This window comes from Carassius carassius, chromosome 33, assembly GCF_963082965.1.
Source record: "Carassius carassius chromosome 33, fCarCar2.1, whole genome shotgun sequence".
In the NCBI taxonomy this organism is placed as follows: Eukaryota; Metazoa; Chordata; class Actinopteri; order Cypriniformes; family Cyprinidae; genus Carassius; species Carassius carassius.
Window position 1 is genome coordinate 11,846,919 of NC_081787.1, and position 16,773 is coordinate 11,863,691.

The 16,773-nt window shown below is 38.3% G+C and overlaps 1 protein-coding gene across 1 annotated transcript in view; it reads right to left on the reverse strand.

Moving 5' to 3' along the window:
* Nucleotides 1-16,773, reverse strand: part of LOC132113743 (fibroblast growth factor receptor-like 1) — a 36,555-nt gene that overhangs the window by 6,898 nt on the left and 12,884 nt on the right. Inside the window, exon 3 of the mRNA XM_059521709.1 lies at nt 7,405-7,677. Coding sequence (XP_059377692.1) covers nt 7,405-7,677 — 273 coding nt within the window. The remainder of the gene's footprint in view (nt 1-7,404; nt 7,678-16,773) is intronic.

Here is a 16,773-nt window from a genome sequence, read left to right on the forward strand (position 1 = left end):
ATAAGCCTTGCATGTTCAACACAGACAACCAGGCCAAAGCAAGCAGAAGTTTTTCACCGGCCTTCAGTCCATTGTTACCTTTGGCCCTGGGGTGTAAGAGCAAAAGTAAGTTGCTACTCTATTCAGCAGCAGCAGAGTGGAATCAGTGGAGCTTTATATGGCCTAAAGTAGTCTTACTGAGAGCCCGACCCCAAACTCCCTGTTCTCTGGTCTGTGAACGGCGAGTTATTTAAACAGGTGTCTAAAAAGACAGGTTCTTTCCGACAAAGCATTTTATGGCTTTATGGATCTATCTATGAATGTTTCTCATGGAGTCATTTCAACGTTTACACAACTCTCATTGATGTATTTGTGCCGTTAGAACAGGAAAATAGCAAAAAAGGGGCTTTGAATCTCTGAAGGACAGGGGGCCCCTTTTCCACTGTAGCCCATAGAGATGCATTTTAAGAGGGGGCAGCGTAAAAATGTAGGGTTTGGTTCAGAGAGGTCCACATGCAACCATGCAGCTCGGCTTACAAATGATCTTCATGTGGACTCAGTGTTAATAAGGCTCACATATTATTTTTTCCAACCGGGACGAAGTTGAAAGCAACACCTTTAAAAAGGTTCATTCTCCATTCATACCTGTGTGAGCAAACATACATTCCTGTAGATCTGTCATGAAGAGCTCCACATGCTTGAAAAAAAAAATCAAAGCAAAACAAACATGGAATACAAAGCGGGCTGAAACGTTTCTGCTGATTTTCAGCGACATCTAAATAAAACAAACATCAAAGGAAAAACGGTTTTGTTACCTTTATTCTATCACAGATGTAATGAAGATTGAAGATCCTGGAAAAACTTACTGAGACGTTTGGCTAAGAGTTTTAAGGTAATAGCCTATCACTAACTAAAACCATGTCTGTTCCAGTAAATCAAAGGAAAACACTGCCAGTGCTGTTTCGTATAGTGAGATTATAGTATACTCACTAAGTTCATCAAGGATGGAAAAAGTATGAACTGGTACATTTAGCACTTTTGAGTGTTTTCTAGTCCTGCTGAGCTATTCCAATAATTTTTTTCTTGGTGAAAACATTACAGCGTTCTAATCTTACACGGTTATGTGTTTTCATGTATTCAAATGTATTCAAAAACACTGGAGAGAGATGAGACGGAAATACAAAAGAATAGACTGGGCTGTAAAAAAAAGCAAGTGCTTCTTTCCTGCCAATAAAATTAAAACACAAAATCAAATCAGATGAGTAATGTAGTTTATGCCTTTAAATTTTTTTTGATAGCTTTACACTTAACACCTCATTTCAGTATATTTGGCATATCTCTATGTGGTGACTGAAGAGGCAAATTAGAGACTGTTGGTGGATTCACAGCAGGGAAAGACAGATAGTCGCAGATGAGAAAGGGTAATTAGAAGTCTCCTTGTATCTTTAGAGCCATAAGTGGTTTGCAGCAATAGTCATATTGCGACCCGGGAGGAAATTGGCCAAACCTTCTCTGTTGTGAGTGGAGTGCGCCCAGAGCATCCTGCATCTCAGCCTCTGGCTCCTCTAATGAGGTGGATGAAAGGCTCTTTAATGCGGCTTTGTGATGAAGGTGGGTAATTTGCATCCTTATAGTTTAATTAAAACCTTTGCTCCCCGTGCAGCTGAAAGAAGGCTCAGTTGTATGCCATGAAACCAAAGCCATGAAGTGATTAGGTTCTGGTTTGAATTGCACATAGAAGGAAAGGCAGGGTGGGCATGCGATCCATCAGAAATATACTAGAGTCAAAATTTTTTGTGCATTTATTGGATGATATAATTTGACATAAAATGGGGTATAAAGTATATATATATATTTATATAATTATTTATTTAATTATTATTTCTTTTCTTTAATGCAAATTATACATTACCGTTCAAAAGTTTGGTGCCGGTAAGTTTCTTCATATTGAAAGAACTTAATACTTTTTTCAGTAGGGATGCATTAAATTGATAAAAAAATGATAGTAAATACATTAAAATGCTAAATGCTGTTCTTTTGAACTTTCTATTCTTCAAAGAATCTTGAAGAAATATCAACAAAAATATTAAGCAGCACCACCAGTGATTAAAATATGAACTTGCCCAAGTGTATTTCCCTACAATGAAAGAAATAAAACCAACACACTCTTGAGAGCTTAAGTTGTGAACCTCTGTGTCAGATTACAAGTAATTAGAATTATGAATTTCATCGGTGTTACAGAGATGCATGATCAAATTAGGGCTTTAAAAGCTTATGCTTATGATGGTTCTTGTGAAATGTTTGACAAATAAATTCTGCTGAGTTCTAGTCTTTTTTTATAAGATACCATTGTTCATTCTACAAAACGGCTGCCATTTGTGTACAAAAAAAAAAAAGACTTTACTCTGCATATTTAAAAGTATTCACAATGAAAACAAAATACATGAAAATAAAAGCTAGCATTAAGCTAAATCTATTATAAGATTTTATAGTAAAAGTAATAATAACTTCCAGTGCCCAGGCTCCATGCCAAACCTGTTACATCATATTTTCACTTCTATTCATTTAATTATCTATACAAAAAAATAAATAAATAAAAAATAAGTAATAATATAAAATAAGAAAAAAAGATAATTTATTATTAAATCAGTTTATGTTTTGTTATGATTGCCAGCAGGGTACAAACAATCTTAAAATTACAATGCAATTACAAATTAAGTGGATATTTGTAGAATTATCAGCATTAAATTCCATATTTCTTAGGAGTGCCATAATATTATGTAAGGACAATCATACACATCCAAATACATATAAACGGATTAATTTCTAAACTAAATTAATGGATTATTAAACTGATTATATATATATATATATGTAAAATCAATCAAATATTTTACAAATCAACTTATAAAACTGAAAAAATGCCCATTTTATAAAATGGCCCAATTTATGTTTCTTCCCTTTTGGATTGTTTAAATAGTAGAAAAGCATTTCCCAAAAGAGTAACTGTCATGAAAAATAAGTGTAAATCAGACTAAACATAATTACTGCAGCAGTGAAGCTGTTCTGCACTCAGACCAGCCATGGCAAATGAGTAAACGCATGTCTACTGGAATGGAAAAGAGCTTGTGTAAGAGTTAGTAGCGGGAAAAGGTTATGAGCAAATCATCTCAAATGAATGAATGTCAGTGCTGAGATTCCCACTCAAGCCAATGCTGGCCAAGGTGGCAAGACCCAAAGACTGGAAGGCATATCCACACTGTCTCAAACTTGCCGCCCCTCCCTTATCCCACCTACCGTGTCCCTCCGCAGTCTTGGGTTGGCTTACGAGTGTAATTTTGATACAATTATCCATTTAGGTGAGGTGGATGCTGGCTAAACTGCAACACATGTAACCCATGGCCTGCAAACAAAGAACAAAAGGCCACTGCTGGAAGCTCTCCACCAGTCCCCTCATAAAACAGGCAGCCCAAACCACCGTCTGAGAAGAAGCCACAGTCTCCCTCCGCTGCATCCATACACAGTACAGCCTTCTATATGATAGGTGAAAAACACAGAAAAGAGGGAGCCAATGCCCGAGAGCCAGGACTCTACAACAATGTAATTGATTGCAGAATCTATTAATTTCTGAGGCAAACTTGAGATCTTCTACTACACTCACAGAATCATACATCCAACATATATTTAAACTTTCTCACAATATAGACAATTATGTTGAGGAGAAAAGCACAAGATCCCTCGCCCTTGACTCCTGCGGAGCAGGGCTGTGAGAAAACAGCATTGTATGGAGCTCTTTAGAAATAGAAAGGGTGTAGGGTCTGGGACCACCCTGGGGGAAAGAGGGAGAGGGCCAAGGTGCAGTGGGACATTTTAAAGTACAGCGTTTTATGACACGGAGGCAGCTTTGACTCTGTGACACATCAGAGAATGTGAGAATGGTCAGCGTGAGATGGTAGTGAAGCATTTCTTCAACAGCTTCCAACACCTTCTGCTAGACAATTCCTTCACTGTGACCTTTAAAGCCCAATATGCCATTCTTACATTGCCAAATTCCCAGAGTCCCCTGTGCCAGATTGCAAAAAAGCACTGAAAATGTGATCAACAGTGGAGAGCAAGTTAACAATCTTATTAAAACGCCTTAAAGCTGTAAAGCTATGCTAATCTCTGTCTATATTTAAACTTGAGTTGTTGTTCTCATGTACAATTGCAGACATGATATTGAATAAAAAATGTGTTTCTATTTGTGCATGTAAAGAGCACAAAACCTTTTCGGTGACTGTGGTCAGGAGAAACTGAAGGCTTACATCAGCTGCCTGGTTTGATAGGGGCAGAATATCAACTAAAAGCTAAAATTACACTTTCATGAGAAAATAAGTGGGGTATAGATTGCACGCACATTAAAATATGGGTGCTTGCCATGAGCGCAAATCCTGCTACAGATTAGACTTGCTCCGATGACAACAGGTGCTATTGAATATCATCAGATTCCTCTCTCCTCAGTCAGACCTGGCTGGAGTTCCACTGTTGTGTTTTTGTTGTACATTCATTTACATTAAGTAGCTGCTTAAAAGGAGGATCTCTGAAAAAAAAAACCTTTAGGTGTAGTTTTGTAATTTTGATATGCATTCAAGTTTGAGTTATGCCAAAACCTTTCTCCAACAGTTTTATTATTATTATTACTTTTACTCATCAGTGTTTCATGCACTCTGACATGCACATCATTTTTCTGAATTTCTGAAAATATGCACAATGATGCACACCAATTCTTTAATTCTGATTCATGTCCCTGAAAATAGCACATAAGAGCTCAATAGCATTATATACTGTAGATAGAAAAGAAACCGATGGCAATGATTTTTATTATAATTTTTTTTGGTATGAAAGAACTAGAATTTTTTTTCTCTTCGAATGTTTCACTACTCAAAGATGAAAATGTCAAAATAAAAATAGTAAAAACTAATCGATTTATCATGAAAGAGGCCTTGTTGAAGAGATGAACATTTTCATAAAAATGAAATATTTGTTGTTTCAAAACTTTATGACTTAGTTTCTGCTGTGGAATGGAAAAGATGACACTTTGAACTTAAAAATGACCGTTTTGCCAGTACAATGAGGTATGTGGTCAAGCGTTGTTTTAGAACACACTGACTTGCACTGCACTGGCAAAAACAGTGGAAACATTCTTCAAAATATCTTCTTTTGTGTTCAGAAGAAAGAAAGTTACACAGGTTTGGAACAACATATATTTTTGAGTGAACTATCCCTTTAACTCAGCAGCAGGGTTTACTAATCTTTACTGAAAACAATGCAGCTTCTTAATAACTCTCTGGTTAACAAATAGTGGCATTCCCCTCAGCAAAATTCACAGCTTTAAACACTCAAACACTGCAACAGGAGGGTCTGATGGGCCTTTTGTTCAGGGACTGTTGGTCATTGCATTTAATGACTTCAGTAAACTCTACAGCTATATTCTAAAGGGAGTGAACCAGTCCAATGCACCATAACTCTGAGCTCACAGAGCTCTCGGGGATGAAACAGGAAAACAGCAGGCCACCAACACTCCCCATACAGGAGGCCCAGAGCAAAGACATCAAGGGGAGGGAGCCTGAAAACACTGGGTCAGCCAATTAGGCTGCTGCCTTGCTCTGCAGAATAATCATGCTTTGCATCTGCACACTAGTTGCCTCAACTGCCTCCCCAAATGTGGCAGGAAGAGCCTGTATAGGCCCTCCAGGCCTCTCAACTTCACTGGACCAGTTCAGAACTATGTCAGAGAAGCCGGCAGGTCGTCTCTGTCTCATCTCCCTGTACAGAACATTTTGGCTGGAAATGCCTGCCCCACAATCCCTCAGCAGTCATCAGGAGAACCACAAGCTCAAAGCTGCAAGGATCCAACACAAACCCCCCATTGCTCCAATCAGCCTCACAACAGCTACATGCTTCTGGACCTTATTTTCATTCTCCTTCCATCCATTCAGGTAGGCGCAGTGTTGGGGGTAATGCATTACAAGTAACACAAGTTACGTAATCAGATTACTTTTTTCAAGTAAATAGTAAAGTAACGCATTACTTTTTAATTTACAAGAAAATATCTGAGTTACAAACGCCAGTTACTTTGTTTTCCCATTTATTGACTGAGAAATCTCCTGTCCCCATATCGGAAGTACAGAGGCGTTGTGTGCGCTGTGTGTAATTCTAGACGAAATGTGAATGTGCATTAATTCATCCCACTCGCAATAAACTAATTTAGTATTCATCAAAATGTATTAAAACAGTGAAATGCAAACTCAGAATATGACGTAAACCTCCAATAACTAAATATGTTAAACAGCACAAATGTATCTAATCCCATTTTACTAGCTAATGTCTTTGCTGCTGACCTTTGATGATCCAGTTCAACCATACTAATAAGCAAAAATGACTTTAGATAAACTAACAATTGTTCATTGATAATTCATTGTTTTGTTTTTATTGCTGAAGAGTGTGAACCTTCAACTCCTGTGTTCTACTGTACATATGTGAATTTACTTTTTTCCTTCAGCCTGAGGTTTATTCATTACACTTTTTGGTTTGAAAGGGCTTTTACATTTGCAAGGAATTGAACTTCTTATATTAAAAACAATCAAGCCCAGCTCATATTTAAAAAGTAGCGCGAAAGTAACACAAAAGTAATGTAATTCACTACTTTTCATAAAAAGTAACTTAGTAACGTAATTAGTAACTTTTTTAGGGAGTAACGCAATATTTTAATGCATTACTTTTAAAAGTAACTTTCCCCAACACTGGGAAGGTGTGTATTAATTTCCTTTCCTGTCAGGTTCTAGCGGGGAAAAAAGCCTCCACTACCCGGGTAAAAGTACGAATATGGTATTAAATTACAGCCCACATAAACAACTGCAGGTATTGTGTGACGGACGATATGAAACCACCCTTTGTTCTCTAGATTGGATAATGCAAGATGTCATCAGTGCCATATGCTCCAACAAATGCTAACAAGTCATAAATTTCCATCAGCACAATGCTCTCTTGTGCTTTTTTCAGTTAATGTTACGTTCATGAAACCATGGTTGATTTAAGGTACCTTGCCAGTCACGTCAGTTTTGTCAAATATGATTTGGGAGCAGCTTTACATGAGCCCGACTGCCTTCCTGTGCCACAATTAGCCTTTTGTGAGGGCATCTGAAAGCTGCCCTGCTCTTTTTGGATGGCAGTTAAAAGCTCAATACTTCAGATCTGCTGTTTTGAGATGCCATATGTCTAGCTGGGTCACTAAAACACTACCTCAAACAATTGTGTGTGTGCAACAGTGCAGGTTTTGATTAAGCCTGGATGACTGATGTGGCTTACAAATGCTCTGGGTGAGCAAAAGTATAAAGAACTGAGATATAAAGGGTTGTGGTGCATGGTGTGGGAGGCAGTCTTTACCAATTACAATGAGTGTGAAGTTGAGGGCGAGGCTGCCAAATCCATTGGTGACGCGGCAGATGTACACGCCGGCATCCTCCAGTTCCACTTCTTTGATCTTCAGACTCTGCTTTAGAACTTTGTAGCGGCTCCAGCCTGGATTCACGTTCCACCCATCCTTCACCCACAGGACCAGCGGAGGGGGGTCACCCTCCACCGGGCATGGTAGTCGAATCGTGCGGCCCAGTTTTGCTGTCTGTCTTTCCTCTACCTGGCGACTCACCCATGGAGGACCTGGTGCAAAAAACACGATCTTAGGTAAAATCACAGCAATTCTCCATTTTACATAACCAACAATAACCACACACCATATGAGCTTAATGCAAAAGTGCACATTAAAATTAGAATAAATATTAATTCTTAATATATTGACAATTTTTTTTTACATTAATATCTTCTGCTTTATTTAATAGCTTTATTTAATAAACTGTATACAGTATGTAACACTCCAGTACCAGGAGTTAAAAGTTTTCCTCTGTTTATTCTCGGCATACTCATGCTATGGGAAAAGACTAGCAAAGTATGTGTAGATTTATGCGCCCCACAGACTGAAATGTTCCTTTGCAAGTGTTATGGCACAATAAGCACAACAACAACACAGCCAAAAATGTCATGGGCACAAAATCTGTGATATGAAGACATTATTTATTTTTTTACCGGCTCCTAATACATCTTGTCTTACAAAGAAATGTTATGAGGGGGAAAGCTAGGCACAAGCATTTTATGGGGAATTTCTTTCCTTGCGTGCACAAGGTCCTTTTCATTCCCTCGTTGCAGCTTGCGAAGACTCCCATGAGTACTTGCTTTCCATTTCCTTTGCACTGGCGTGTGTGTACGTTGGAAGGCACCTCTCATTCATGCCTGGTACTGTCACATCCTGTTGCTGCTCTAGCAGCTTCTTTGAGAACCACCAAGATTATAAATTGAAAAATGACACTGACCCTAAATGTACTTTTTCATTCTTTTTTTCCTTCTTCCCTTCAAGTCTCTCTCCTGGAGTGAAGTGATTTCACCTGAAGTTGCTGGTTGCCATCCAGAAAGTGCCACGAGAACACGCAGGAGGGAAAAGAAAAGGTTGTTTTGGTGCAGGAATTAAATTACAGCAAATTCCAGAATGTTAGACTGAGAAGGGCCGAGAATGGCAAAAAAATTTCCTCTCTGGAAATAGAGCAGAAAAGGTGGACATGAACATCACAGCTGGAGAGAAGTATTTGATAGATGAATCATTCACTTAATTCACAAATGTAAGTGTATAAAACAATTGGTGGCTTAATAAACATTTGTGAGGCTTTGGAAAGGAAAACAGTTGTATGCTTATAATGAAGATTTAATGTAATCGGTGGACTCCTGGAAACAAACAATGGATCTTTTCACTAGCAGAGAGAGAGAGATTGCATGGAGCATGTGAGATAGATCTGATGAACCTGGTGGCTGAATGAATAGAAAAGAGGTGGGTAACTCTTAAGTTTGCTTAAGCATATTAAAACAAACCGGTGGATACCATAGAGCAGAATCTGAAATAGCTCCTTCCCTTTCCATCAACAGGCCACGCTTTACACACACCATGCATCATGCACAGTTAAAGAAGGTGTTAGAAGAAAGATGCGACTCCGAGGGACTCTGGGAAAGAAAGCTTGGGACTGTCATTTAAAATTGCTTCCTTCCATCATGCACAGTAACTATTTGTCATAGAGCCATGTTTAAGCTGACCAAAAAGCTTTGATGTGAGGCGGAGAGAGGCGTCATATGTGCTGACAGACAAATATTGCCCATAACACTGGAAAAGACAAAAGATGACTGAGGCCACACACACGCCCCATACAGCAAATACATGTCTGTTTGAAGCTGATGGCAGACAGGGTGGCAAAATAAATCTCCTACATGAGGGGAATATAAGCACACTGTGTGCTGAGAGATTATTTGTCTTTGTCTTTTTAGGCAAAATATGAAGTATTTTAGATTAAGGTAAGGGTTCACTGTTTGGCACGCAGACAGTACCGTATGCTTAATCACAGCAGGCTACTTTCAGAGAAGTTGCATCTCTGAATTCATGCTCTTTGCACCACATTTAAAAATAATATTGAAAGTGAAAGTGACATTCAACCAAGTATGGTGACCCATACTCAGAATATGTGCTCTGCATTTAACCCATCCAAAGTGCACACACACAGAGCAGTGAACACACACACACACTGTGAGCACACACCCAGAGCAGTGGGCAGCCATTTATGCTGCGGCGCCCGGGGAGCAGTTGGGGGTTCAGTACCTTGCTCAAGGGCACCTAAGTCATGGTATTGAAGGTGAAGAGAGAACTGTACATGCACTCCCCCCACCTACAATTCCTGCCGGCCCAGGACTCGAACTCACAACCTTTCGATTGGGAGTCCAACTCTCTAACCATTAGGCCACGACTTCCCCAAGCTAACATTTTTTTAAAAGATTTATACAGTAGTTTATGTCAGTAATTGATTTTGTTGGATCAAGTAGTCAACCATCTTGCCCACTCATTCCTACCATTCAAAAATTGAGAGGAAGTAAGATTATTTATTTATTTTAAAAATTAAATGAATACTTTTATGCAGCAAGGATGCGCTGAATTGTTTGTTTATAATGTTACAATACATTTCTAATATTACAAAATATTTCTACTGTATTTCAAGTAAATGCTGTTCTTCTGAACCTTTAAAAACCCTGAAAAGTGTATTATGGTTTCCACAAAAATATTAAGCAGCAAACTGTTTTCAACATCCATATTAAAGAGACAAGTTTTTTTTTTTAAATAAGCATATTAGAATGATTTCTGAATTATCAAGTGACACCGAAGACCAAATTAATTACTGCAGATAATTTAGCTTTGCCATCACAGGAATAAAAGTAAATTTTAAAATACACAGAAAACAGCTTTTGTAAATTTGAATGAAAGTTCACAATATTACTATATTTACTGTATTTTAATAAAATAATGCAGTCTTACTGAAATAAGAGACTTTGAAAAACATAAAAAAAACAAAGAAAAAAATCACTCACCAACCCCAAATTTTAGAACAGTAGTGTTCTTGTTTTCACATCAGTTAGCATCAAAAGTTTCTTTCATCATTTAAACAATAATCTGAGATTTTACGAATGTCAATTAAATTCTTTTCAGTCTAATTAATCTAATTAAAACCAGACTCTTTCACCCAATATCTGTGCATTCTAAAATAAATAATTTGATTGCTAACAGATTTAGTTTAGCGACACTAATGTGCATGCCACTCTATTGGTAACAATTATGAATTCTGTGTCTCTAGACAAAGAAAATGAGAGCAAGACAAAGACAGAAACAAAGAGAAAGAGAGACATCATCTTGCATCCATATGCAGGCGTCGCATGCAGGCCTCCCAGGCAACACCCTCACCACATTCAAGACAACCTTGCAGACAAGATCAATACACTGAAGCTCCATAAAGTACACATTTATTGGCATTCTGTCTGTACAATAAATGACTACAATGACATGAGTCCCTCATTACTGTCTGCATCTATAGACTGGACTAGACACATGACCGGTTAAATCCCTACTATGTCAAAAAGAAGTCCAAACTATGTGAATTACTAGCTATCGAGCATGCACTCCTTCACTGTCCTGTTTTGTCTCAGACATCTTGATATGGTTTTTTGATTTCTCAAAGGATTTCTGAACAGGCCTTACAGACCGCAGTGGAAGTACTTTGAAGCCTGGGCAGCCTCCACAGCTTTAGATGAACATCACCGGTGTCACAGGGAGAGCTTCAAATAGAACTTGACAGCATGCTGCATGATTAGAATGGAGGAAGTGACATGACCTTCAAAGGCAGAGAGGAATAGAGAAAGAGAGATAGAGAGAAATAGAGGCGAGTGTGTAAGAGAAGAAGGTGCAAGAATAACACTGAAGACTTGGATGAACAGTCCAGGCATGGCAGCCAGTTAACTAACTGCTTCTGCACATTTCTGTCAGCGTTCCCAGGCATTATTTCAGCTGTAAATCACCTGCCGCTGTTACAAATCTGCTCAACATAGCCTATGACAACATTTAAAAAATATTTAGTAGGAACTGAATAAAACACGTAACAGCATTTTAGTTCCTGTTACTTAACTTGGTGCTACTAACATCAAGCTCAAGGGGTTCTGATAGACTACTGCAACAAATGTAACTAATTTTTTTTAGCATTAGTTAATGCATTAGACGAACTAACAATCAACAGCCCTTACATAATTTATTAATGTAGGTTAATGAGACATGATATCTCTCTTATGCTTGCAAAGGCATTTATTTGATCAAATATACAATAAAAACAGTCATATTGTGAAATTTATAACAATTCATAACAATTCTTTTCGTTTTCTATTTTAATAGATTTGAAATGTAATTTATTCCTGTGATGGCAAAGCTGAACTTTTTTAGCAGCCATTACTCCAGTCTCCAGTTTCACATGATTCTTCAGAAATCATTCAAATATGCTGATTTCCTGCTCAAGAAACATTTCTTAATGTTATTAATGTTGATAACAGTCGTGCTGCTTAATAGTTTTGGGAAAACCGTTTTTTTTAAAAACAGAATGTTCAAAGGAAGAGAATTTTTTAAATGGAAATGTTTTGTAACAATGTCAAAGTCATGTTTGATCAAATTATTGTGCCCTAGATGTATTCATTACTTTAAAAGAAATTAAACAGTAGTGTACACATACAAATATATTTTTAACATTTCAAGTTGTATAAATAAGTTAATATTTTATGAACAAATAATAAGTTAAAATGCAAACTAAATGCAATTCTTAGTATGTTGTGTACATCATTTTAAGAAATCTAGATGATCTGATAAAACATTTTTTTCCTCTATGAAAAATACATATAGCACTGGCAGCCAATCAGAAGGCAACTTCTGCTAGGTCATCTAGAGTTTGATCTACACAGCAGCTTTATCTTCTTATGATGAATCTACTGAAAAAGTGGAGGAGAGCAGCTATAGGACTCAGCATGTGATCAGTGATTGAGACAGATAGACCAAACAATGCAGTACTGGTCTTGGCAATGGAATGTGACTCTTTTATCAGGAACAGAGATAGTGGGCAGAGATTGAGGCCTGATGCTGTTTGCACTCCTACCTCCTATGCCGACACAAACACAGGATTGCTAGGTAAACAGGTTACACCTCTCCCTTTTAGTTCTGGTAATGTGAACGCAGAGCTGTGGTTCTGTCATCGCCACTGCTCACAGCTGTCTCTCTACTATGTGTAATCAGATCTTGAGCCAGACTTTGTACCTCGACCAACTGCTGCCTCTGGAGCCAAGCTAACTCAATAAGGCACTGCAGAAGTCTGACATCGTGTGTGCGATTTCACACAAACCTCCTCGTAGATTTTAGCCATTCTTTGTGCCCTGAAGAGGACACGGAGCAGCTGCCAGTCATGACTGATTCATTAATTAAATTAAACACAGCGAGGCCCAGGCCACCTGGTCTCACTTTGTCTTAATTCTGATGTACATCTTATCAAATGAAGCACCAAAAGGTTGTTAGTTTTGCATTTGCAAATTCTGTTTTTATTTTATTGCTACGTTGAAAGTTGAAGTATTTAAAATAGCTTTTTTGTATTTTAAAATGTAATTTACACCTGTGATGCAAAGCTGAATTATTAGCAGCAATTACTTCAGTCTTCAGTGTCACATGATCCTTCTGATATCTTTATAATATGCTGATTTGCTGTAAAAAAAAACAAACAAACATTTCTTATCATTAATAATGTTGAAACCGTCTGTGCTGTTTAGGATTTTGGAATTTTTACAATTTTATATTTTATTTATTATATAATATATAAGACTGTTTTAATTTAATTAACTGTATGATAGCTTTACTTGAGTTTACAACAATAACCCTGTTAAACCCATTTGCTAGAAAGCGGCTGATGCCAAGGATCTCAGATGAACCCCTGACATTTAAACTGCTGGTTGGGGAATTTGGTTCAAGATTCTTCAGCCTCATCGAGCTCGCCAAACCCTCACCCTGACAGAGATATTTTGAGAGCTGGAGATGAGATACAAGTAGCATTCATAGCTGTATATGTACCAAAATTGTCGCTGTCTGTCATCAAGCTGCCTTGCTGCTCCAGTCTGCAGTTCAACAAAAGGATCTACAATGGAGGATATTTTAGATTATTGCTAATGGTTTCAAACCACAGATTACCATAGTATATACAGTAGAAAAGGCCCTATTCAAGCATGACCGGTGTTTCATAGTGGGCTGTAATTACAGGGAACATTATACAGTACAATTCATTAAAGATACAAAGCTGATCTGAGATTTATCTTGCTCACGCTGGCTGAAATGATGATGATGTTATCGGCTTTGTTATTCACTATTTCATACCCCCCAAAGTGAGGCTCCCTGTTTGTTTCCTCCTCACATGGACCATCAGCAATTTGGACCACAGTGAAGGGCACTGAAGCACGCCAAACCCACCCTAATAAATAATCCGCAGCTTTGCAGGGTTTCGGCGGGAATGTTGAGTAACCTGGTCTAGAGCACCGTAATGAGCACCTGCTTATTAAGCTCGGCCTTTGTGTCAAAAATCCTGGCCAACAGCCATCACACTCAAGGCCTCTAATTCTACTTTGGCTCTCTTTTTGCTGCTTCTTTTTTTTTTCTCTGTTTCTCTCTCGCCTTTCTTTCTCATGAGTGTTTACATATAGAGTTATGCCTTGCAGCGTGAGCTACTGCTGTTGCAATGACACTAACAGAATCGCGTGTCAGAGCAGACACAGCTGTTTGCGAAAGACAAGACTGCACACAACACATTTGCTGAGCTCATGTTATTAATCACATCTGACCTTATGTTACACTAAGAACACGGAAAGTTCACCCATTTTCTTTTATTTCCCAGATGCTGAAACAAACTCAAGGCCACTGATCTGTTTAGATTCCTGCTCTCGGTGCTTTTCCTGTCCTCGATCTTTGACCTATTGCAATGACCCTAGGAAAAGTGCACCCGAATTACCAATAAGTGTAAAAGAACTTTAAAAACAGCTAGGAAAAGAGGCCCTTCCTACCAAGTTTTAAATTCCTGGAATGCTAGAGCTCACAAAATGGGTTCTTGGACAGTGCATCTCTCACAGCTGAGGTTGATCCTGGTTGTGTTGGACACCTGTAATCCTGTAAAACACAAGCCAATCGTTCTTTAAAAAAGGGGATAAAGAAACTCCCAAGAAGTCTCCTGTATCCAAACAGTGAACCTCCCATACAGAGCAAATTGCACATGATGAACGCATTGGCCTGGTCTTGCACGAGGACACTGCTCCAACAAGCTCAGTCCACTGGAATGGGGAGAACAAAGGTGGCATGGCAGCTCTCAATCTCTCATTCAGAGTGAGTTGCCCTCTCCCACCTGTGCAAACACTCCAGCTCGGTATGTCACAGGTACATATACAAGAAGGGGATGAAACATGGATGAACTCCCAGAACTATTCAAGCACTGAAACTTTTTAACTAAGCTTATAAGAAAATGTTCAAAGGTTTAGGGTGCTTTCTTTGTGTTTTAATGCCTCCTCCATAAATACCGACACTCAAAGAGCCGCGTCGATGCAATACAGTGCCGACAAATGCAATTCATTAGCCGCTTTGTTTACGTAAACTGACTTTTCACTCACAAAAGCAACAGGGAGTGCACGTTTGACATAGATCACAAACTACAAAGAAAAGCCCTCAAGACTTCAGAGAAGAATAATGGGATAATGTTTCTGGTTTGCATCTGAGATTTAAAAATATGGGGTAAAATACAGCGTCAGTTTTTATTTGCCAGGCTGGGTTCATGCTATCCTGACATTAATGTTCTAGTGTGTGCATGTGTTTGGACTCACTGCAGAGTCTGATATTATGAACATCATGTTCAGATTTAACAACTGCACTATTTCCCGATTGAAATGTGCTGGTTAACTCGCTCAGCATTTACAATGCCAAGGAACACACGCACATGTGCACGTGTGTGCACGTATACACAAGCAGACAGAGGTGTTTGCCAAATAATCCTTTTTTGAAATATCAATTGCCAGATAAGTACAATTAAACAATGCTCACTTCCTGTGGCAAGACTAACTTCATCAGAAAATGTGTTAATAGTGAAATCACCTCCATCAACATTATAATTAGCTCTAAAACCAGGCCAAATTACAAACACATGTACACATGCATGGAAACACACATGTAACAATGTTTCTCTCTAAAGAACTTCATACTGACATTTCCAGAATTTTTTTTTTTTAGGTTTTCTTTTACAAGAGTGCCGCATTTAACTGATACAGTTTGCAGCTCTTTCAGACTCTGTGTTGACTCCAGTGCACACAGACAGACAGGCAGATAAGAACAGCTCTGGTTACAGCTGTTTGTATCCGTAGGCATTTTTAACTCTCTGCCAAGTACATAATTTATCTAACACAGAATACATGTACAACTCAGTGCTAGGTGCAGTTCATTGAAATTACATAAATGTGCTTGTGGTAATATGTAAGTAAAGTTATTGAGAATTTATAAGAGGAACGAATAAAAATAACTACACCAAAGATGTTCTACATTACAGAGATTCATCACAGTGGACATACAGTAACATTCTAGACTGGATGGCCAGTATAATGTTGTAACTATAAAAAATTATTTATGCAATTTGCATATGCACACATGTCAATTTGATGGTCTACATCTGGTTGCAAAACCAATAAAAATGATATTTTAATAATATGTGAGCAATATTAGAATGATGTGTGGTTTACAAGATTAACATTTTGGACTTGGACCTATGGCTTTAGAAGGCTTGAAATATAGCACACAAACACTGACTAGTTTTATGCCTGCTAGGTAGGGCTGTGTATTGGCAAGAATATGGCGTTACAATACGTATCACGATACAGAGGTTCCAATACGATATGCTGCGATATTAGGTGCGTTCGACTTAACGCAGCATTGCGGAAACCGATCGCAGTCTGACTTGAAGCAGTGCATGCTTGTTAGAAATTTTGTCCGACTTGAAATGGTGCCGACGCCACATGACTGTCACGTGTGCCATCAAAGTAAAGTGAGAGCGTTTCGAAAGCAGTTTCTCCAGAGCGGCTGCAGGAGTGCTGATGATGACACAGCTGTTTCACGATTGGCCAGATTCAGCACATGATAATGATCACGTGTGTTTCGGGTTAGACGAACCTTTTCAGTTCCAATAATGGCAACAAATTTGAGTTTTTAGAATGGTAAATGCTTTTAAATGTAGTCGCACTGTGGTACTGAGTCCTGTTTATCATACAACACTGATGAAAGCATATATGCCCCAATGT